This window comes from Macrotis lagotis, chromosome X (genome assembly GCF_037893015.1).
Source record: "Macrotis lagotis isolate mMagLag1 chromosome X, bilby.v1.9.chrom.fasta, whole genome shotgun sequence".
In the NCBI taxonomy this organism is placed as follows: domain Eukaryota; kingdom Metazoa; phylum Chordata; class Mammalia; order Peramelemorphia; family Peramelidae; genus Macrotis; species Macrotis lagotis.
The window spans coordinates 697,981,806-698,004,614 of NC_133666.1; the positions used below are offsets into that span (position 1 = coordinate 697,981,806).

A 22,809-nucleotide genomic window follows, 5' to 3' on the forward strand; every position below is an offset into this window, starting at 1 on the left:
TCAGCCAATGGGATGGGGGTCGCCTGGGCCACGCCCTCGGATAGTCGGCCGATGGGAGCCCGGCTCGCTCTCCCCGCCCACGCCATGCTGCCGAGGCTGAGCCAATCGGAGCTAAGTTTGCGCGCCCCCGCCTCGGGGCGTGCTGGGTGGCCCAGCCAATGGGAGCTCGGCTGGCGCCCAGCGGGGCGGCCGCTGGGCGGGCGGTGACCATGGTAACGCGGCGGCACCCGGAGAAGGCGGCCGCGGTGGCGGCGGCGGCTGAGGAGGAGGAGCGGGCCCGGGGCCGGAGCCGGGGCCGGGGCCGGGGCCGGGGCCGGGGCCGGGGCCGGGGGCCGGAGGCCGGGGACGCGCACGCGGCGGCCCGGGCGGTCGCGGTCGCGGACGCGGCGGTGCGGAGCGGGGTGGGCCGGGCCGGGGGCGAGGCCCGCGGGCGGCCCGCGTATGAGGGCCCGGGGGGCCAGGGCCGGCCGCGGGGGGCGCCCTCGGGGCCGCCGCCGCCCGAGCCGCCCGGCCTCGGGCCGCACCCGGGACTCCGGGCCGCGGGGCCGGCGGCGGCCGAGCTGCAGAAGCGCGTGCAGGAGCTGGAGAGGAGCCTGCAGTTCGTGCAGCGGCAGCACGCCGACACGCTGCTGGGCCTGCACGCCGAGGTGGAGCGGCTGCGCCGGGCCAACCGCGGTGAGGGCCGGGCCGGGCCGGGGCCGGGGCCGGGCCGGGGCCGGGCCGGGGCCGGGCCAACCGCGGTGAGGGCCGGGCCGGGCCGGGGCCGGGCCAACCGCGGTGAGGGCCGGGCCGGGCCGGGGCCGGGCCAACCGCGGTGAGGGCCGGGCCGCGCCGCGGGGACACCCCGCCCCCGGCCTCCTCTCTGCCTCACACGGCCCACCCGAGCCCGGGCCACGGGGGCTGAGCTGCAGGGAGCTGCCCTGCCGTGCGGCCCGGCCCCGGGAGGCGCCCTGGGGGCCGCCAGCAGCCGCCCCCTGTTTCTTGGTTTCAGATCTTCACTATCAACTCATAATGAACCAGAAGGCGCAGCGGAAAGGTACGGCCCCCCCCCCGGGCCTGCAGCAGGGGGTCTTGGAGGCCCCCCCCCGCGGGGGGCTCACCTCCCTGGCACCAGGGAAGATGGCTGCGGCCCCCACCCCGGGGGCACAGCAAAGCGGGAGGCCCGGGCGAGCCTTGGGCGTGGTGGCGGGAGGCGGGGGCTCGGGCGGGCGCCCCTGTTTGAGAGAGGGAGGAGGGGGCCCCCGGGGAGGAGGACCACGGGGGTGGAATAGCATGTCCCCACTTCCCACTGAAGTCCGGGCTCCCTGGCCCTCTGCCCCCGCGCCCTAGGTCGCCACAACATAGAGCCGGGGCTTGCTGCGGGGGCCCCGGGAGCCGGGGTCCCCAGCAGCCGCGCCCCCTGCTGCCCCCCAGCTCTGAATCCCCCGCGTGGATGCTGGGAACGTTGTCCTCTGTGTCGGGGCGCACGGGGGGCTTTGCCTCTCGTGGGCTCAGGAGGAGTTACGGGTAGGAAGTTCCCGAGACAAGCTTGCTAGGCAATTAAGCCCTCTCCTCCAGAGAGCCGTGGGGCAGCAGAATGGGCCCCCGGGGGCCCGGGCTTGAGGCTGGGGCTGAAGGGCCCCTGGGCTCTGATGTTCTCCGGCGGCTTCCTGCTCGGGGTGGGCCAGAGACGCTTCACACCAGGACCTTCTGCCCTCCCCAAGAGGAGAATTAGTAATCACCATGGTAGAGCTGTTCCAACCCTGGGAAACAGGACATTGTTAGCCTCATCTTACAGACAAGGAAACTGAGGCCGATGCCAAGTGACTTACCAGAGTTAGGTGACCAGTGATGTTGGGTTTGAACTCGGCCATTATCTCCAGTTTACCTTGGAGGAACCGAGGTGAACAGAGGGAAAGTGTGAGGCGACTTGCCCAGGTCATCCAGGTTTTCCTGCCTGCAGGCCCAATGTTCTTTCCACGGCACCGCCACCCTGCCCCCCACACACACACATACATAAACGCCTGGATCTTCCTGTAGGGATGACTTCTGGTTCCAGTTTCCTCAAGTCCAACTCGGTGGTGGTGTCGACAGGTGAGTGTCAAAGAGCCAAAGGCTTCCTGGTCTGTGGAGAGTGGCTGTGATGCCGCAGCCATCGCCCTCCCATGGACCACCACAGCAGCCTCTGTAGCCCTTGGAGGCCTGCATCCACAAGCAGAGGAAACCTAGAATGCAGCTGGCTGTTGGCCTAGCATCCGGGGAAGGGAGCTGCTGCCCAAGGTCACAAAGGAAAGGGGAAAGCCAGTATGGGAGCCCTGCCGCCCGCCAGCCGCCAGACCAGGGCAGTTCCTCTCGCTTGACTCTATGGTCACTCTGGAGTTGGCCTGGTCACCCTTGCTGTGTTAGGAGGGTGGGATCAGACCCAGAGCCTGGTCCAAGCAGTGGGGGCTAAGAATAAACACTTTGCAGTCACCAGGGCCCTCCAACACTGCCAGTGAGAAAGGGTCATGCCCAGGGACAGGTGCTCCAGGCCCCTTGTGAACAAACATCTCCAGGGCCTGATCTTGTGCTCCATTTTGACCACAGGTTGCTCAGCATCCAAAGTCAGACACTCACTTTGCTGTCCTAAGAGACAAGAGGCAGAGGAGTCTGGAGAAGAGGAGCAGGACCCCAGCACCAGGCAAGGCCCAGCGGGGTAGGCCCTGGCTATGCCCAAATGACTGGACACTGACCAAAATAACCTCACAGTCTTCATTTGAACCCTTTTTTGGGGGTAGATCTCCCCAGGAACAGGAGCTGAGGTGTCTCCTCTGCCCTCCCCATGTTTTTTCCTATTGAAAGGAAAGTTTGTCCACAGTAATGTGTAGGTGGTGTAACATCTCTCAGGCAAGGCATTAGGGGGCACCCTTGTCCCTATTGTGCCTCTTGGAGGCTCCTGGGATTTGCCAAGATCCTCGGAGCTGAGGAGATCAGCTTGAAGATTGGGTCCCAAAGCTGTGGCCCCCCTGGGGGCCACCACAGCGTCCTTGATGGAAGAGAGAGCAGAGGCAGCATGGCAGCAAGCCTGACAGAGGTGGAGGAAGGCTCTGGCCCCAGCACTGCCACTGGCCATAACATGACCTCGGGCCCTCAAATGTGGGAGCGATGGCTCATGTTCCTGCCAAGGTCTTCAGTGGAGACTTGAGACCCACAGAGCTGGGTCCAGCTCTCGACATGAATGTGTTCAGGAACGGGATAGAAAATCCACTCAGGTCTGGAGTCAGAAAACCCAGCGTCCTTGGGAAAGGGATGAAGATCCCAGCATCTCAGAGCTCAAAGGACCTCAGCAACGGCCATAAAGCCCCTTGCTGAAAAAAAGAACAGTGACAAAGGGGTCTTCTGCCAGGAAGCCGCCATCTGTCCCATGGCCACTGCCCCTGCCCCAGCGAGCTCTTACCCAATTTTAAAAAAAGGTTATTTATTGAAGGTAGTGGGGTTAAGTGACTGGCCCAAGGTCCCATAGCTGTCCCATAGCTAGACAATTATTAAGTATCTGAGGCTGGATTTGAACTTAGGTTGTCCTGATTCCCAGGGCCCGTGCTCTATCCACAGTGACACTTAGCGCCCCCCTTCTTCCCCAATCTTGAGGTGATGTGGCCTTTCCCTGTCGCCCAACCTCCTTGTCACCCAATCTCCATGACCAAGGACTCAAAACAGAGGACAGGCCAGTCATTTCTTTGTTCCCGAGGGTTAGGCATCCCCCAGCCCTTAGCTTCTCTTGGTTGTTGACTTTTTCTAAGGGCTGCCCATCTTTTACTGGCAAAGTGGATTTTTTGAACCCGATTTAAGTCTCCACCTTTAGATCAAGTAGATTCCCTGTTTCCTCACCTGTGGATCTCGTCAGGTCCTGACCGTCGCACAGGAGTCGGCTGTTCTCCCAGCTCTGGGCTGGATGAGGCCGACCTGGCCCTGCGTCACCTGGTGTTCTGAGGAGGACCGTCCGACCTCTCTGTCACTTGTATCCGACCAGTTACCATCTTTTCCACGAGAAGAGCATGAGAGTGTAGCAAAGCCACCCCACTCACAAAAACGCCTGGTTTTCTAACCTTTGAAAAAGCTGATGAAGCTGCTCTGGGAGCCCCGCTGGTTGGTTGGGAATCGGCTCCAGAATAGGACACAATCTTTGTCAAGACCGTCAGGAAGTTAGGAGCTGCTCTCCTTGGGTAGGGACAGGGCAAGACAGCTCGGGGCACCCGTGGCAGTCAGACCAGTGACCCAGGCTTGGCTCCTTTGCAGCCTTTTCCAACATCTTCCTCCTGCTTCCTTGGGCACACAGACAACTTTACTTAACCCTTTCCTTCCTGTGCTGCCTTATCGGCTCACTTCCCAAATGCTCTCCTCGTCAAGTTGACACTCAAAGTCTCCTCTGGGCCAGGAACTGGAGACTAGACCAGACAAGATGCAAACAAATGTGGGCACACACTCTGATGTCTGTCCTTCCTCCTCAATGAAAGCCCTGACATCAGGAAAGTGGCGCCACGACAAGCACATGAATTGGGTTTGAGTGGGGGAGGGGATGGTACCAGGTTGCCAGCCTTACCTCCTCCAGAATCATCCAGATCCAGGAGCCAGACATGAAGCAGGAGATGTGAAGCAATCAGGGTTAGGGTCACACGGCCCCTAAGTGTCAAGACCTGGAGGCCAGCCTCTGGGCACCGCGATGCCCCACAAAAGCTATAAGCAGATAATGAACAGAGGGAAGGTTTACTGTGGAAGGTGGGATTTGAGTTGAACCCATAGGAGTTCATGAAAACTAGGGAGGTGCCAAAGGAACGTCCAGAGAAGAAAGATGGTGATTCATGATGTTCATGGAAGAGCTGGGGAGGTCGGGGCACTGCATCAAAGAGAATGTGTTGGGGGGAGAGGAGTAAGAAGGTGGGGGAGGGGCAGGTTATGAACAGGGAGTCACAGCAGGTTACAGAGCGTCAGGGTGGCCAGGAGATGGACTGGGGGGACAGACGAGGCGGCAGACCTCCTGGCAGCCACTGCAATAGTTCAGAAGTGAAGTTGAGGCATGGGTATGGGGGATGAGAGTGACGGGCCTGGCAGGATGTCTGGAGGAGGGGGGCGCTCTCCATCCTAACGGGAAAAGACAATGAGGTCGCTTGGAGAAGGTCAGCAGGGATTAGGGCAGGCTAGCTAGTTCTGAGGGCCATCACCAAGGAAGCCAAGACCACCAGAGACGGAGAAGAGGACCCAGGTTAGAGGGTCCAACAGAGGAGGCCAGAGAAGGAGAAAGAGGGTGGCCTGCCATCTAGAGAGGACTGAGGAGACAGCGATGGACAGTGTCCGAGCCTGCAGGCCGCTCAGGGACTCCTGGACTTGGCATCTTTGGGGAGAGCTGCTTATTGGAATAAGGAGTGTAGTCAGAGTTGAGGGCACTCTGCTTTTGCTAGTGAGGCCCTTTACTGAAGAAAGGCAAAAACGTGCCCCCAAGAAGCTCACATTCTAATGGGGGGGCTGTCCCTGAAACTGCCTTCTAGATAGAGCAGTCTCCATAGGGAAGGTGCTCGGCCTGCCGTGCCCAGCACCTGGCTTTCTGGGCGCCCTAGAGCCTCCGATGCCCCTTCCCTCTAGCTCTGTCCTTGGCCTCCAAGGCCTCATGCTCATTCTCATTGTTGGTTGTACTCTTTTAGAGAAGACACGGAAGCCTTGATAGCCACGGGGATCCCCATGATGTCCTGCCAGCCCCAGGTGAAACACATCCAGGGGGGCATGGCCTCTTTGAAGCTCCCCCCTCACATGCAGAAGCTGTCCACTCTTCAGCAGTGTGAGATGGTCATTCGGCAGCTGTGGAATGCCAACCACCTGCAGGCACAAGAGGTGAGCCTCTACCCCGCCAGCTACCTGAGGAGGGATTGGTGGGCGTGGTTTGCAGGGCAGACCCTCAGTGACCTTTCTGTCCACGTCCTTCAGCTCCAACACCTCAAATCTGCCCTGGAAGAGAGTACTCGACAGGCCACCGACAGCCTGCCAGTCAGCCACTCCAAGTGAGTGCCCTCTCGCCCCTGGGGGGGCACCTCCAGCCGAGGGTCTGCTCTGAATGAAACGTAACCTGCCTTTTTTTTTCTTTTCTCAAAAGGAGGGCATTGGGAGAAAAAAAAAAACTCATCAGTGTTTGTTCTCTGCAGGGTCCTGTGGCAGGTACAAGGGGGTTGGAAGGCAGACCAGCAAAACCTGGCCCATGAGTTCCCGGTAGCCCCTGAAGCCAGGCTGCCTTGCCCCCCCTCTTGGGGGGAATCTCCCCTTTCCAAAGGTCCTCCCCAGGATAGGATGGAGCCAAGATAGAGGCCCGGATGTGTAGACAAAATGCGTGGGGACAGAATGTAAGAAGGGGAGGCCCAGCCTGTTCTCCCCTGACTTAGATCAGCTGGGTCCCTGGGCCCCAGCATCAGAGGGGCTCCTGGCACTGACTTGGCATGGCACTGTAGGCAGGCAGTGCAGGTGGGCCTGGGCTCTGCCCTGGCCCTTGGGGGCGACACTGCTCCCATTCCCAGCCTCTTTCTCCAGCTTGCCCCAAATCTCTCTTAGGGCAAACCTTTTCTTCACTCAGGCATCAGGAAGGTATGCAGTTTCCCAAAGTCGCTGATAAGAATAGTGCGAAAAAATGGTGAGTGCCTGGCTCCCGGAAAGCACAGTTGTGGGGCCCCCCCTTCCCTTCCCGGGCCCCATTCCTTGTGACACGGCTTCCTCTGCCGTGATGGCAGCCCCGGGGAGGTGCGTGGCAGGCAGGCGGGGCCTCGGCGACCAGCCTGGGGACTGACTGTGCCAATGCCCCGGTTCTCTCATCATCCAGCTTGATCCTAGCTCCCATTCCCGGGGCAGAGAGAGCGGTCTTGCCAGCCCTGAAGCAAACCTTGAGAAATAACTTTGCCGAGAGGCAGAAGAAACTGCAGGCCCTCCAGAGCCGCCGCCTGCACCGCACGGTCCTGTGAGCAGCACCAGGCGGCTGTGGCCTGGGGACCCGGGTAACGGAGCCCGAGATCCTCAGGGGTGCTGTGGGCCAAGGGCTGGGCCCCACCAGCAGAGCATCTCGCCAGGGCTTCTGACCTTTAAGTTCTCGGGTCTGCCGGGTGCTCCCAAGGCACCAGCTGTGAACACTTTGCTCTTCTCCCCAAAACATGCGTTAACACAAAAATTCAGTACAGAATGACTATTTCCCTGCCAGCCCGAGTGTTGAATTAAATCTCATCTGTCTTATCTCGAGTTGGCTTTCTTCCCAAGAGTCTTGATGAAGCAGTCCGAAGTTTCGGGGGGCTCTGGCTTCAGAGCCTTGTTGCCGAGTCCACAGCAGGGTGAAGCTCTGGCCTGTCGGTGTGGCCTGGGACTCAGCCTGTCATCTGGGTGTCCAGCTGGGGCTCTGGACCCAGTCTTGAGTCTAAGGTGACTGGGTCTCTTGGATCAGAAAGGAAACAGCTTCTGAGGAGAACATGGGCGTTGCATCCCTCAGAGGCAGCCGAACCTGCCAGGGGAGCCTGCCTGGGTCTCTACCAGACTAATTGAGGCCTGGGAGTTTCTGCCCATCCCTGCCAGGCTCACCGGGCATTCTGTGGGACTACTGCTTGGCATGCTGCCACAGTGACAGGATGTGTGTGTGTGTGTGTGTGTGTGTGTGAACTCCAATTCTTCATGACCAGAGATCCTGGAGTATCTGCCACTTCCTTCTCCAGCTCATTTCACAGATGAGGAAACTGAGGCACACAAAGTGATTTATCCAGGGTCACCCAACTAGGAAGTGTCTGAAGCTGGATTTGAACTCAGTTGTCTTCTGACTCCAGGCCTGGCACTCTAGCCACTGTGCCACCTAGCTGCCCTGACTGCAAGGGCACACTGATAGAAGGCCCAAAAGGAAACAGCCCCTTTCTTCAAGGAGCTTAGGATGGATGGGAAGAAAGTGGTGGGGGGAGCTAGTGGCCTCATGGAGGCGGCAGCACCTGAGCCAAGCAGGGCAGGGGGCTCCTGAGCAGTTTGTGAAGAGCAGTCCCATGCCAAGGCCCAGGTGGGGAAGGGGCCTCCCTGGGCTAGGCTGGTTGGGGTCCAGGGGGGGGGGTGGTCATTTCCTGTCTCCATCTGCTTTCTTAAAGCCCAGAGAATGAGCCACCAATGAGAAAAAAGCCACCGGAACACCCAGGCCCCACCCTCGCCACAGAAGACTGGCAGAGAGGTGGCACGAGATGGGAGTGGTTGTGTTGGAGGCCCCCGATACAGCATCAACGGAGCTGGAGAACTACCCCGAGATGGGGATGATGAGGTCACACCCTTACATGGTCAGTGCAGTTTCCCACTCTGGACAGCTCATCCAGGCGCTGCCCTCATCTGTAAAAATGCGGCGGTGGCGATGAGGCCCCAGATCCTCGGGCTTCTAAGAGGCTGCCCTCTCCCTTTCATGGGCTGGAGGACAACCGAGTTGCTTCTCTGGCCAGAACAACTTTATAAAATCCAATGTTACCGACCCTCCTGTGAGCTAACGGATGAGACGGCCACTATCCTAATGGCGGTTATGTCAAAAGTGAGTAAACTTCATGACAAACACAGGAATAAATTTATTATAATAATCCAAAGACAACAAATAATGTATTTGTGTACAAAACGTTGCCCCTCCCTCTCAAAGTGCCCGACTAACACACTGCTTCTCTGCCATGGGCAGCCTTGAGGCCATAGAAGGAACTCAAGGGGGGGCGACCAGTGTCTGGAGACCCTAGAATGTGGTCCAGGGGAGGGAGCTAGCTCTTCCTTGGGGGGGAAGCCTGGCTCTTCTCTCCCCATGTTCTATATTCCCACCTTGATCCCCCTCTGTTTCCCTAGGGAAGCCAATGACAACCAGACCCTTTGGTCATCAAAAGCCACAAATGGACAAACCATCTTAAGATCTCGCAGCAGGCAAGAGGAAGGGGAGATTAGAAATGCCTCAGGGTAAAAGAGGGAGGGAGCTGGGGTCCAGACCCCAAGATGGCCCAGGGGGGCCTGGCTGCACGGGGTAGGGCAGAGTAGGAGGCACGCCACCCAGGCTTGGGACCAAGATGACAAAGCCAAGGAGAGAGACAATCTTCGGACCCAAGTGGATAGGAGGGGGCCTGGCTCCTGTGTCTAGCGCTCCCAGAGGACACCTCAGAATTTGTCCTCAGGTTCCACGACGAGGGTGATGGCATGGCCTTGCCTGAGTCCATAGTGGACCCAGAAAAGAATGAAACTAAAAACAAGCTTCCTATGTTCGGACTGCCTCCACTGCTACCCCTCGGCCCCCCTTTTCTTAACAAGGAGGAAGTGGAGGCCAGTGAGGAGGGTGGGGGCAGCCCAGCTCAGCAGAGGGGAGGCTCCCGGGCTGGTGGACGAGGCCAGACTGTCTCCTGGAAGAGTGACTCCCGGCCCGGGATCCACAGGAGACGGTCAAGTCCCTCACTTCCTAAACAATGACCCGGCCTGCGGAAAGGAGTTGGGGGCGAGTGAGTGGTGCAGAGGCGGGGGGGGGGAGCTAAATCTACACTGGGGTGACCTTTTGCCAAGGTCCGGCCCGCTACGCAGCCGAAAGGCAGGCTTGCCGGATGCTCTGCGCCCAGGTGTTGAGGAGAGCGGTGACAGAGTGCTTGTCCGGGAGCTGAAGCAGCTTAGACGTCATATACTGATGCACTGACTGCAGGAATGGGTTGGCTTCTGGGAAGGAAACGAAGGGGAAGGGGCTGTCAAGGAGGGTGTGTGGGGGTGCCAGCTCCACACTTGCCCTCAGGCACCACTTCTCTCCTCCTGACACTGCCTGCAACAGGCCCATGCGGTGTCTTACCAGCCTGGGCTGAGCTGTGCTCCTCCTCTCCTGTCCGGGCCCTCTCCCCCGTCTGGAGATGCCAATGCACCAGATACCCTGGCATGTTTGCCACTTCCCCCCCAGGTCATCCGAGTCCATTCAAACCTCTCTAAAACCAGAGTGCATGGCCCACCCCGAGTTTCAGGCCTCACCGAAGGCCTTCCCTGGAAGTGACCGTGGTCCCTTTCCCTCCCTAGACGTCTGGGGAGGGGCCCAGATCCCTTCCAGCCCCGAGCATCTTCCCTGCCTGCCAGAGCCCACACCAGTCTCCTCGGCATCACCATCTCCTCAATATCTTGGGATGGGGCCTCCAAGGGGCCTGACCCCAAAGTCTGCTGACCCCTGACCCCCCCCCAGCAGGTTGGCGGGGCTGCTTTTGTGTCAAGACCACTGGTCATCTCATGAGGCCACTCAGCGCCTCCACAGAATGTAACAAACTTGTAGCTACAAGAAATGCTAAATTCTAAATTGTAATTTATTTTCCCATCCACTTATTTTCAATCTGTCTGTGCCCCCCATCCCCTCCCCCCTGGCCCTAGGCCAGAGCCCCTGCCTTAACTGGAGCATCTAGTGGTCCCAGGGAGGAGATTGTCCTTTTTAGGACCTTGGGCCTCCTCCTCCCACCAGTCCAGCAGGCTCCTCATGGCCACCTCCCAGGCAGCGGCCAGCCGACACCTTGCGCTCGGCCCTCACGCCTCCCCCGGGGAGGCAGACCTACCATACTGCCAGTGCTTGTCTATCCACAGGGGACTCTGGGCAGGGTAGTCTGCAGGGACGCTGAGCTCCAGCGGCGGGACATTGGGGAGGTTCTTGTCATCTATACATAACACAAGACAATGGGGAGTCCCCAAAAGGGCCAAGCCGGGTGGACCATGGCGCCCGGCTCATGGTGGGCTGACGTGAGAAGCCTTTCTCCAAGGCCTGGGCCTCCCTCTACACCGAACCAGTTCACCCCCAGTGGCCGGTCCCCAAGAGGAGCCATCAGATGATGCTTCCCCCTGGTCCTTCACAAGGGGATGCCGCAGCCCAAGAGTATCTGGTTTTGTTGGGATGACAATTGTCCTAAGAGATGGCTTTCTGGCAGAGGAGGGAGATCAAGGGGAGGTGAAGCATCTCTGACTTAAGGTGTCTCAGGAACACCCCATTCCTCCGTCTCCTGTGGGGACTATGCTGCCTAGGTGGAGGCCCTTAGGGCCGGATCACCAACCATCTCCACATTGCCTCTGAAGAGACTCTGCCCCAACCCTACCCCTCTGGAGCAGGCTCCCCAGAAGATCACAAGGTCACGGATGTGGCTTTGGAAGCCAAGCCCTTTTGACAGGGACTGGGAAGGGAGAGGGAGGGAGAGGGGCCTCTTGGCTCTCTCAGGAGGCCCTCCCACTTCTGGGGTCTTTAGGCAGGGGAGTTAGTGCCACAAGACCTACAGGGCTCTGACTTCTTAGGAGTAAGTCTAAGAGGCAAGTCCACAAGAGCTGGGGCTGCTGGTCCTCAGACCCAACATGGAGGTGCTGGCTGATGGCTCCCCGCCCAAACCAAATATTTAATGGGAAATACTAAACAAATAAATATGCAAGAAGACATGGGTAACATTACATTTTAAACAGGGACTCTCCTGCACAGATCGGTGGCCCATTTCTATTTGAACCTAACACCACTGCCCACGTCTGGTGCTCCTCCTCATCAGGGAGGACACAAAGAAACCCTGGGGAGGACTCACCCAACTTGCAGATGAGATGCACTGTGCCATTGTTGCTGCAATGGGAGGGGTTCAAGTTCACCAAAAATTTTGGGTTCAGTCGGGCCACTTCTCCTTGTAACACATTTGGGATTGTCTGCTTTTCATCATCTTCAAACTTACGCTTCCGAGGGGAGATGATTGGTGCTCTGAAGGGAAATTCACCCCAACTGTTGACTGGGAGAAGCTGCCCCCTTGCCCAGCCCAGCCCCATTCCTAACGATCTCCCTGAATACAGCGTTCAGGCCTGGACTCCCCAGTACCTACGTGATGGGAGGGCCGTGGATGGCCTCCATGGCTGGCACAAATGTGCGGTACAGGGAGTGGTTGAAGACTGGGGAGCGGATGTTGGCAAGAACGGCATCCAGAAGGGGCTGGCACAGGTACTGCTGCTTGGTGGGTGGCACAGGAGGCGGTGGAGGGGTGGGCTGGGGAAGGGACAGAGGCTGTTCAGGAGAGGCCCAGGATGCTTGGGTTCACTCCAATTCATCTTTCATAATCTCCACTGGGCTCTTAATGAGTCAAGGCCACTTCTTTACAGCTTTTCCACATCTTGACATCCTTCCTCCAACTTCCCCTGGCTTGTTTCCCCCTTCTCCCCTCCTCCCCTTTGCCAGCTGAGAGTATTTCACTACAAAAAAATGGAGGCCATTTGACAGAGCTCTGCCCTCCCCTTGTCCTTTATCTCACATCACCCAGGTGTGTCTCACCCCCAGCTTCTCCTTCACTCATCTCAAATGAACAAGATTCCATCCTGTCTTCTCTGGTATGGGTGCCCACCCCCTTCCCCTATTAATTTTTTTATTTTTGCAAAGCAATGGGCTTAAGTGACTTGCCCAAGGTCACACAGCTAGGTCATTATTAAGTGTCTGAGACCAGATTTGAACCCAGGTCCTCCTGACTCCAGGGCCAGTGCTCTATCCACTGTGTCACCTGGCTGCCCTCCCCCATTAATCTTTAATCTCTCCTTGTCTACCATAAGCCTCCCTGCTATGATTACAAACAACCCCCTGTCCCTTGTATCCTCAAAACCCCCCCATTCATTCCCTCTTACCCTATGCTAATATCCTATGCCACTTCTTCTCAGGGCTGGATTCCTTTATCAGGCCCCCTACCAAGGGGCTTCTCACTCTCTTAACTCTCTTCAATCTGGGTTCTACTTCATCATTCCAAAGTGACCCATGATTTCCCAACTGCCCATCTAATGGCCTTTTCTCTTTTCTGACCTCTCTGCAGCTTTCCACACTCTTCAGCATCCTCTTCCTCTACCCTTTTCTGTAGATGTTTCCGACACCCTCTCTCCTGCTCCTACTCCTCCTTGTCAGACCTCCTCCCCTTCCTTTGCAGGAGCTTCCTCCAGGTCTAGTCTCACCTGGTGATCTCACCAGTCCCCACAGATTCAATTATCATCTCTAGGCTGACAATTCTCAGCTCTAAGCTTTCTCCTGTCCCTTATCTCCAACTGCCTCCTGGACATCTCAAACTGGATCAACTAAAGATATACTAAATTTAACTTGTCCAAAACTGGGCTCCCGGGCTGGAGCTGAGAGGGCAGCATGGTACTTAGTAGAATGGCTCGCTACTGTCCACAAAACTTCTCCAGTCTTTTTTTTTTAAAGGTTTTTGCAAGGCAAACGGGGTTAAGTGGCTTGCCTAAGGCCACACAGCTAGGTAATTATTAAGTGTCCAAGGCTGGATTTGAACCCAGGTACTCCTGACTCCAAGGCTGGTGCCCTATCCACTGCGCCACCTAACCGCCCCCAAACAGTCTTAGAAAATATACCAGACCAAATCCTGAGGGGAAAATTCAGAAAAGGTCATGGTGAGTGAATTGTCCAGTCCACAGGGAGGGAACTCTGGGGGCACTAGGGAAATGGTTGGGTCAAGAGCCGGTACCCTGAGCACCTGTGTATCCACAGAGAAGCTGAACGCTATGGTAAGATACTAGAGCCTTCTCAGCACCGACAGACCCATACAGGAATACTGCAATTGGGACAGGTGCAAACTGGCATCTTCGTCACAAACTACTTGTTTTAGATCAAAGTCCCTGGGGAGCCTGGGCTTGGCAGTGGTCTTCCTGGGTAGGGAGGCCTGGATGGTATATGGAGAAAGGATGAATTTTAGGAGGTGGCAGCAGCAGAGGTTCAGAGCATAGAGCCCAGCCTGCAGAGGAGAAGCCAGGGCAGAAGGAACAGACCAAACGGAAGGCGACACTTCTGCAGCTCTGAACCAGTAGTGTTTCCCAGTCAGCGGACAGAGAGAGTGCCTCATCAGATGACTCTTGCTCAGACCCAAACCCAGGCAGAAAATGCAGAGCTCAGCCTGGGGGGGCAGTGAACCAATTCGGCATGGCAGATCTCTGGCCTGTCCATGAGATTCTGGAATAATCCTACAGTCAATAAGCCAAGAAGGGACACTAGAGGAGGACCAGCTCAGATTTTCCCTGTAGAAGGAAAATAGGCTGGAAGAATAAACAAACTCAATTAAATTCCCTTACAGAAATGCAGGGGGCAAAAAAGAGTTAACAAATATTTTAATAAATGAAATCAGAGCGCCTGAGGAAAAAAAATGAAAAAGTATTGAGAGCTATGGAAGAAAGTATTGGAAAAGGAATCAAGATCCTCCTGACTCCAGGACCAGTGCCCAATCAACGGCTTGGCACAAAAGATACAAAACTTCCTGAAGATCAGAAAGGGACCAGATGGAAATCAGTGAATCCTGAGGCAACAAGAAATACCAGAACAAAGTCAAAAGACTGAATAAAAAAAAAATGCCAGATCCAGAAGGCAAAGTAGAAATAAAATGCACTGATCACCTCCTGAAAAAAAAATCTCCAAATGGAAACTCCAAGGAACAGTATAATTAAAATCCAGTTTCCCGATCAAAGAAAATTACTCACAGAGTCAGAGATAAAGAGTTCAAGTCCTAAGGAGTCACAGTCAGGATCACACAGGATGTAAGAGCCATGACTGTCAAGAGCAGAGGATGTGGAATAGGAAACTCCAAGAAGGCAAAGGATGTGAGGGAAAGCCAAGAGAAGCAACTCAGCAAAACTAAGGAGGAAACTGGACCTTTAATGAACAGAGGATTCCCAAGCATTCCTGTGAAAAGAGCTGTGGAGAACTCTAAAGCTCAAAGAGGACTGAAGAGACACAGAAAAAGGTCAATGTGAATGAACAACGATAATGTACTAACCAAGGATAAATTGCTAACGTTTAAATATAAGAAGATGATAGTCACCAAAAGGGGCCATTAAAGGGAGTTGGATTAGACAAAGCCTTGGAAGCTTTTCTGTTATGTCTTGATGATCTCAAGAATGGTACATGGCACCTTCATGAAAAATGACCTTTATTAGGGCATTAAAAACTTCGTACACAATTATAGAAAAAAAGAATGTACCCTTTTTGAAATAAAAAAATTATATTCAATAAAGGACCTTGGAAGCTGAGACTAAAAACTAGTTGGAAAGTGGGTCAAAGAACAAATCTTGGAAAGAATCAATTTCATTAAAGATACAACAATGAGACAACATAACAAACTTTGTAGGATGCAGTTAAAACGGTACAGGGGCAAATTTATACATTAAAATGCTTACATCAATAAAATGGATTAAGAGCAGATCAATGAACTAGTCATACAACTACAAAACTAGAAAAAGAACAAATTTAAAATCCCCAATTAAACACCCAGACATTCTGAAAATCAAAGGGGATATTAATAAAACTGAAAGAAAAAAAATCATTGAACTAATACATAAAACTTTATTTTTGTTGCTTTCTTGACAAAGATCCTCAGGTGATTTCCTCCTCCATTTTGTCTTGCAGCTCATTTTACAAATGAGGAAACAGAGGCAAACAGGTTTAAGACTCATCTGTGGGGGGCAGCTAGGTGGCACAGTGAATAGAGCACCAGCCTTGGAGTCAGGAGGACCTCGGTTCAAATCTGACCTCAGACACTTAGTAATTACCTAGCCGTGTGGCCTTGGGCAAGCCACTTAACCCCATTGCCTTGAAAAATCTAAAAAGACTCATCTGTGGTCCCACAGTAAGTGCTTGAGGCCATATATGAACTCAGGTTCTCCTGATTCCAGGCCTGGTGCTCCATCCACTAAATTCACTAGCTCGGTTTTATTGGGGGCATAAGTGGGTGATGATGATGTTTGTCCTTCATTCTCAAAGAAGACCATGACATCAGGGAGGTGATGCCATGACAAGCATGTGAAGTAGATTGAGTGAGGGGAGCTGGGCTAAGTCAGCAGCGTTACCTTCTCCTCCAGAATCATCTGGGTCCAGTGGCCAGATATCAATCAGGACAAGTTGGCCCTGGATGTGAGGCCATCAGAGTGAAGTGATTTGCCCTAGGTCAGACAGCTAGGGAGTATCAAGTATCTGAGGCTGAATTTGAACTCTCATCCTCCTGACTCCAAGGTCAATGCTCTATCCATGCACCATTTAGCTGCCCCACAAAAAAAGGGGTGGAGAAAAAGAAGAAACCTTTGGCTAATTTCATTTTTAAAAAAAGAAGAAAACAAAATTACTAGTAAATGAAAGGGGTAAATACCACCAATGAAGTTAGGAGCTGCTTTGCCCAATTACATGCCAAGAAAATGGACAATCCAATGAAATGGATGCATATTTACAAAACATAAGCTGCCCAGGTTAACAGAAGAAGAAATTAAATCCTTAAATAACTTTTTTTTTCCAGAAACAATTAGGATTAAGTCTTAACTTGCTCAAGGTTATCCAACCAGCTAGTTAGTGTCTGAGGCTGGATTTGAACTTAGGCCTCCTGATTCCTGGGCTGGTACTGCCTCTAATAATTCTATTTTAGAAAAAAAAAATTGAACAAGTCATAAATGAACTCCCTAAGGAAAAAATTCCAAGATCAATGGATTAACAAGTGGATTCTTTTTTTAAAAAAATTTACTTATAAGACTCAGGTGAAGCATAGAGATTGGAGGAGAAGGGGAAAATATGAGGGACTTAATGATGATGAACTGCATGTATTCCTGTATAGAAAAATGACACTGATAATACTCATATGAACCTTCTCAGTTGATAGAGCAGGTAGAGGGAGCTTTTATAGTTGAAGCACAGGAGAAAGCTGAATTTGAAGATAAAATATGGTGTAAAAATGGAGTCAATAGAAAAAAAGGGAAATGTAAAGGGAATAGGCCAAGATATCTCATATAATAAGATTTTTCTTTATTACAATGTGCTACTGCAATGATGTGGAAGGGGGGAAGGCAAGGGGAATGAGGGAATCTTTGCTCTCATTGGAGGTGGTTAGGAGAGGAAACAGCATATATACTCAATGGGGTATAGGCATGTAGAGTAAGAAGGAGAGGGGGGGACAGGGGAAGGGGGGGGATGTGAATGATGGAGGAGAGGATGGACCATGGTGGGAGAGTGGCCAGATATAACACATTTTCTTTTTTACTTCTTGCAAGGGGCTGAGATTGGATGGCCTGTCCGGGACCACAGGGCCGGGTGGTTGCTGGACCTAAGGGGTGGTATGGGGGCTCAGGGCCTCTTGGCCCAGGACCAGGGATCTGTCTGCTATGCCACTCAGCTACCCTACAGCAGAGTCAAGAGTGAAAGGAGAGAGAAAATATAGTACATGGTAGTGGAGAAATAAAGAAAGGAGGGAATTGCGATCAGCAATGGCAATGGTGGAAAAATATGGAAGTACCTTATCATAAAGAATGTGATCCACCCATAACAGAGTTGTTGGTGTTGGAACAAAGACTGAAGTACATTTTTTATTATTATTATTTTTTTGGGGGGGTGCAGGGCAAATGGGGCTGGGTGGCCTGCCTGGGGCTGCATAGCAGGATGATCGTTGGGTGTCTGGGGCCGGATTCGGACCCAGGTGCTCCTGGCTCAAGGGCCAATGCTCTGTCTGCCACCCAGCTGCCCCTACTATTATTACTATTTTATTTTATTTTGGGTCTTTATTTTTCTTTTTTTTGTTTTTTTCAGGGCAGTGGGGATCAGGTGGCTTGAATGGCACATGGCTGGGTGATTGTTGGGTGTATGGGGCTGGATATGGGCTCAGGTGCTCCTGGCTCCAGGGCTGATGCTCCATCCATTGTGCTACCTGGCCATACCTACAATTATTACTATTATTATTTTTTTAATTTTAATTTTTTTCTTTCCCCTTTACTTTATCACTCAAGCAAGTCTATATTTTTTAGGGGGAGGGGGGTATTCTGTTTACTCTTAAACAAGAATATTTTATTAATGTATAAAAAAAATTTGTACAAAATGAGAATAAATATTAAATATTAAAAAAAATTATTTATTTAAGGCAATGGGGTTAAGTGACTTTCCCAAGGTCACACAGCTAGCCAATTATTAAGTGACTGAGGTCATATTTGAACTCAGGTCTTCCTGACTCCAGGGCCAGTGCTCTATCCACTGCATCACCTCACTGCCCTTTTACAAGTGAATTCTACTAAACATTTACAAAATAATTCATCTCTCTGAAAAAATAGGGAGTCCTACCCTAAATGCTTTCTGTGATTCAAATATAACTTTGATATCTAAATCAAAGAAAGAAAAAAAACAGAGAAAGAAAACTATAAACCAAATATCTCTAATGAAAATTAATGTAAAAATTTTAAATAAAATAATACTTGCAAGGAGAATACAGCAGAATATCACAAAGATTATACAATATAACCAGGTTGGAGTTTATACTAGGAATTCAGGGCTGGTTCAATATTAGGAAAGCTATCATAATTAGGGGCAGTGCAGTGTTGGCATAGTGGATAGATAGCTGGGTCTTAAGGTCAAATTTGGCCTCAGACACTTCCTAGCTATGTGACCCTGAGCAAGTCACTTAACTTTGTTTGCTTCACTTGGTTTCCCCATTTGTCAAATGAGTTGAAGAAGGAAATGGCAGACTACTCCAGGATCTCTGCGGCAAAAACCCCAAAGGAGGTCACAATTGAAACAACTGAACAATATAGCATAATTAACCCTATCAATAACAAAAACAACAAAAATCATATGATTATCTCAAAAGATTTTGAAAAGGCTTTGGACAAAAATAACCACATTCATTCCTATTTAAAACAGCAGGAAGCAGAGGAATAAATTATATTTGAAGACTACAAGCCAAGACACACCCAATAATTATATGAACACAATTACAAAACACTCTTCATACAAAGAAGGTCAGATCAAGAGATTCTATGGGGAAAAAATGTGAAGGAAGGTGGCCTAGTAGTCTCAGATTTCAAACTATTTTACAAAATGGCAATCATCAAAACAATTTGTTTCTGTCTAAGAAATACAGAATGGATGTGTTAGATACACAGTATGCATTGGAAAATGACTGCTTTAAGATAGGGTTTGAGTAACCTCAAAGATTTATGCTTTTACAGTAAAAAACCCACCATTTAGCATGCTGAAAATATTAAAAAAATAGTTTGGGAGAAACTAGGTGCAGACCAACATCTCATGCTATAAACCAATATAAGGTCAAAATGGGCAGATGATTGAGACATAAAGGGTTATCTCATAAGCAAATTAGTGGAGCATGGAAAAATGTATCTGTAAGACCAATGAAAAACTGGAAAGTTTACGATCAAACAAGAGATGGAGGGGTGGCTAGGTGGCACAGTGGATAAAGCACCGGCCCTGGAGTCAGGAGTACCTGGGTTCAAATCTGGTCTCAGACACTTAATAATTACCTAGCTGTGTGGCCTTGGGCAAGCCACTTAACCCCACTGCCTTGCAAAAGCCTAAAAAAAAAAAGATGGAAAGGATTATTGATGAAAAATGGATAATTTTGATTAAATTCACAAGTTTTTTTTTGCACCAAAAGAAAGCCAAAACCCCAAACTACATAAAACTAAAAAACTTCCCAAAGCAGTCAATATTAGAAAGAAAGCAGGGAAACTGGGATGGGAGTAGTGGTGGAATTCATAACAAGCTTCTTTGATAAAGGCCACATTAGTTAACTATATAGGAAACTGAGCCAAATTTATAAAAAATAAGAGCTATTCCTCAATTCATAAATGGCCAAAGCTACCAATAGTCATGTGAAAAATGCTCTAAATCACTAATAGAGAAATGCAAATTAAAACAACTCTGAGGCATCACCTCACACCTATGAGATTGGCTAATGTAACAGAAAAGGACACATGCTGGAGAGGAGGTGGAAAAATTGGGCCATGTTTTGGGATTATGCCCAAAGGTCTATTAAACTGCAGTCTTTTGACCCAGTAATACCATTACTGGGTTAGTATCCAAAGAGATCTAAGAAAAAGGAAAGGACCCATCTGTATAAAACTATTTATGGCAGCTCTTTCTGTGGTGTCCAAGGCTTTGAAACTGAGGGGAGGCTCATCACTTGGGGAAGGGCTGAAAAAGTTGGGGTATATAACTGTGATGAACTTCTATTGTGCTGTAAGAAAGGATAGTAGCAGGGTTTCTGAGAAACCTGGAAAGACTTCCATGAACTGATTTGAAATCAAGTGACTAGAACCAGAAAAAAACTGGAAACACTAAGAGCAATATTTTAACAATGATCAACTGGGGAAGACTTAGGTCCTTTCATCAATACAATGTTCCCCAGCAATCCTAAAAGATGTTATTGGGAGGGGGGTGGAGCCAAGATGGCAGCGTGAAGGCAGCATTTCCCAGGAACTCCTTCCCCCCAAAACTCCAAAAGCAACAAATTATGACTTTAGTCAAAATTTAGAGGGGCAGAACCCACCGAAAGACTGAGTGATATATTTTTCCAGTCCAAGATAACTTAGAAGTTCCACGGGAAAGGTGTGTCTCACCAGGATCAGGAGTTGGAAAAAGCCCTGGTCACAGTGTAGCCTGGGAACAGCTTGAAGGAGCAGGGAGAGAATTCTGCTACACCAGAATCAGTGTGGAGTGAGGGAGCACCCGCCACAACCTGCAGCGAGAATCTGGAGAAAGCAGCCTGCACCCCTAAAGCACAGCCCACAGACAGTAAGCGAGTCAGGGAAGGCTGCAGAAATTTCTCTGCTCTCCCTGGGGGCAGGACTCTGCTGATTGCCCACACTCAGATCCTGATTGCAGTTTGGACTTCCAAACTAAGATAGCCAAGCGGGACCCTTCCTTACAGCTCCAGGGCAGAGGAAAGTACAGTGGGCATTTACATATCAAACCATAGGCAAGAGCATTAAGACCTTGTTAGAATAAAGGTCCCAGTGGGGTGTCCCCAAAACAACAAAACAAAACAAAACCCAAAGCCTTGGAAATACTGTAAATTAGTCTTGGGCTGAGGAAATGAGTAAACAATAGAAAAAGAAGAATCTGACCATGGAGAATTACTTTAGTCCCATGTAAGATCAAAACACATACTCAGATGAAGACAAAATCGAAGCTTCCATATCCAGAACCTCCAAGAGAAATAGAAAATGGGCTCAGAAAAGTTGGATGAGCTCAAAAAAGACTCTGAAAACCAAATCAACAGCTTGGTAAGAGAAATACAAAAAAATACTGAAGAGAATTATATGTTAAAAACCAGTTTAGGGCCTAATGGAAAAAAACAAAAGGCAAATGAGGAGAAGAATGCCTTAAAAAGCAGAATTGGCCAGCTGGAAAATGAGATAGAAAAGCTCTCTGAAGAAAATAACTCCTTCAAATGCAGAATGGAGCTAAAGGAAGCTGATGACTTTGCAAGAAATCAGGAAGAAATAAAACTCTCCCAAAAAAGCCAAAAATTAGAAGAAAATGTGAACTATCTCATTGGAAAAACAACCTACCTCAAAAACAGATCCAGAAGAAATAATTTAAAAATTATTGGGCTATCTGAAAGCCACAACCAGGAGAAGAGCCTAAACTTTATTTTTCAAGAAATACAGCAAAATTGCCCTGAGATCCTAGAAGCAGAGGGTAAAATAGAAATTGAGGGAATTCACCAGTCACTTCCTGAAAGAGATTCCAAAAGAAAAACTTCCAGGAATATTATAGCCAAATTCCAGAACTCCCAAATCAAAGAGAAAATTCTAAAAGCTGCCAGAAACAAACAATTCAACTACCGAGGCTCCATAGGCAGGATCTGGCAGCATCTACATTAAGGGCTCGCAGAGATTGGAATATGATATTCTGGAAGGCAAAAGATCTTGGTTTACAACTGAGAATCAACTACCCAGCAAAACTGAACATCCTCTTTCTTTTTTTTTTATTCAATTTTTTTTTAGGTTTTTGCAAGGCAAATGGGGTTAAGTGGCTTGCCCAAGGCCACACAGCTAGGTAATTATTAAGTGTCTGAGACCAGATTTGAACCCAGGTACTCCTGACTCCAGGGCTGGTGCTTTATCCACTGCACCACCTAGCCGCCCCTTAAACATCCTCTTTCAGGGGAAAAGATGGGACTTTCAATGAAACAGGGGACTTTCAAACTTTGCTACTGAAACAACCAGAGCTGAACAGAAAGTTTGATCTCCAAGTACAGGACTCTGGTGAACCATAGAGGAGGTGGAAGAGAAGGACTAAATATGAGGAACTTGATGTTGAACTGTTTGTATCCTTGCACAGGAAGAAAATACTGATAACTCATATGAACTTTCTCATTTATAAGAGCTGTTAGGAGCTTAGATAGACAGGACATAGGAAGGAGTGGAATATAATGGTATAATATAGTAAAAAGATGGAGTCAATAGGTGATAAAGGAAAAGTACTGTGAGGAAGGGAAAGGAGAGGAAGAAGAAGCTAAGAAATTTCACATAGGAGTCAAGAAAAAGCTTTTTCAATGGAGTGGAAAGGGGGAAGGCAAGGGGGAATGAGTGAGCCTTCATTCTCATCAGAAATGGCTCAAAGACAAAATAACATAAACACTTAAGAGGGTGAGGAAATCTATCTTACCCTAGAGAAAAATAAAAAGAAAGGGAGGGATAAGGGGAATGGGAGGAGGGAAGGGGTGATAGAAGTTGGTGACAGAAGAGAGGGGGGATTGAGGGTGAAGGTACTCAGATACAACACACTTTTGGACAGGGCCAGGATGAAAGGAGAGAAAGAACAGAATAAATGAGTGGAGAGAACAGCTAGTAATAGCAACTATGGGAAAAATATTGAAGCAACTTCTCTGGTGGACTCACCCCAGAGACAGAGCCATTGTAATCTGAACACTGAAGTAGATTCTTTTCTCTCTCACTACTCTTGAGGTTTCTCATCTTCTTGGGGGGGGGTTATGTTTACTCTTAGAACAAAATTATTGTAATAATAGTAATAATAAATAAAAAATAAATATATTTTTTTGTTATCCACAT

The 22,809-nt window shown here is 50.7% G+C and overlaps 2 protein-coding genes across 8 annotated transcripts in view; one reads left to right on the forward strand and one right to left on the reverse strand.

The window, feature by feature from the left end:
* Window positions 1–158: 158 nt before the first annotated feature.
* CCDC74B (coiled-coil domain containing 74B) lies at window positions 159–7,218 on the forward strand. Its single transcript, XM_074202293.1, has 10 exons — window positions 159–275; window positions 339–675; window positions 992–1,036; window positions 2,020–2,073; window positions 2,566–2,659; window positions 5,655–5,841; window positions 5,935–6,008; window positions 6,101–6,162; window positions 6,550–6,628; window positions 6,815–7,218. Exons 1-10 carry the CDS (start codon window positions 159–161, stop codon window positions 6,951–6,953), a joined length of 1,188 nt encoding a protein of 395 aa, XP_074058394.1. The 3' UTR covers window positions 6,954–7,218.
* Window positions 7,219–8,035: 817 nt separating this feature from the next.
* MED15 (mediator complex subunit 15) overlaps window positions 8,036–22,809 on the reverse strand; it is a 107,909-nt gene continuing 93,135 nt past the window's right edge. For 6 of the 7 annotated variants that reach the window (XM_074206622.1, XM_074206623.1, XM_074206625.1 and 3 more), the window contains 4 exons: window positions 11,820–11,980; window positions 11,535–11,701; window positions 10,536–10,634; window positions 8,038–9,669 (listed from right to left, as the gene is read on the reverse strand). In XM_074206622.1, coding sequence (XP_074062723.1) covers window positions 9,533–9,669; window positions 10,536–10,634; window positions 11,535–11,701; window positions 11,820–11,980 — 564 coding nt within the window. In that variant the 3' untranslated portion in view covers window positions 8,038–9,532. Of the gene's footprint in view, window positions 9,670–10,535; window positions 10,635–11,534; window positions 11,702–11,819; window positions 11,981–22,809 lie in introns of all 7 variants that reach the window. The other variant, XM_074206626.1, reaches the window with a different exon arrangement.

Bases quoted from the DNA above. Each gene is read 5' to 3' on its own strand.
- CCDC74B (XM_074202293.1), top strand. From the start codon at position 159: ATGGGAGCTCGGCTGGCGCCCAGCGGGGCGGCCGCTGGGCGGGCGGTG. The intron at 1,037-2,019 runs GTACGGCCCCCC...ATCTTCCTGTAG, and splicing joins CCAGAAGGCGCAGCGGAAAG to GGATGACTTCTGGTTCCAGT. The intron at 6,163-6,549 runs GTACAAGGGGGT...AATCTCTCTTAG, and splicing joins TCTGCAGGGTCCTGTGGCAG to GGCAAACCTTTTCTTCACTC.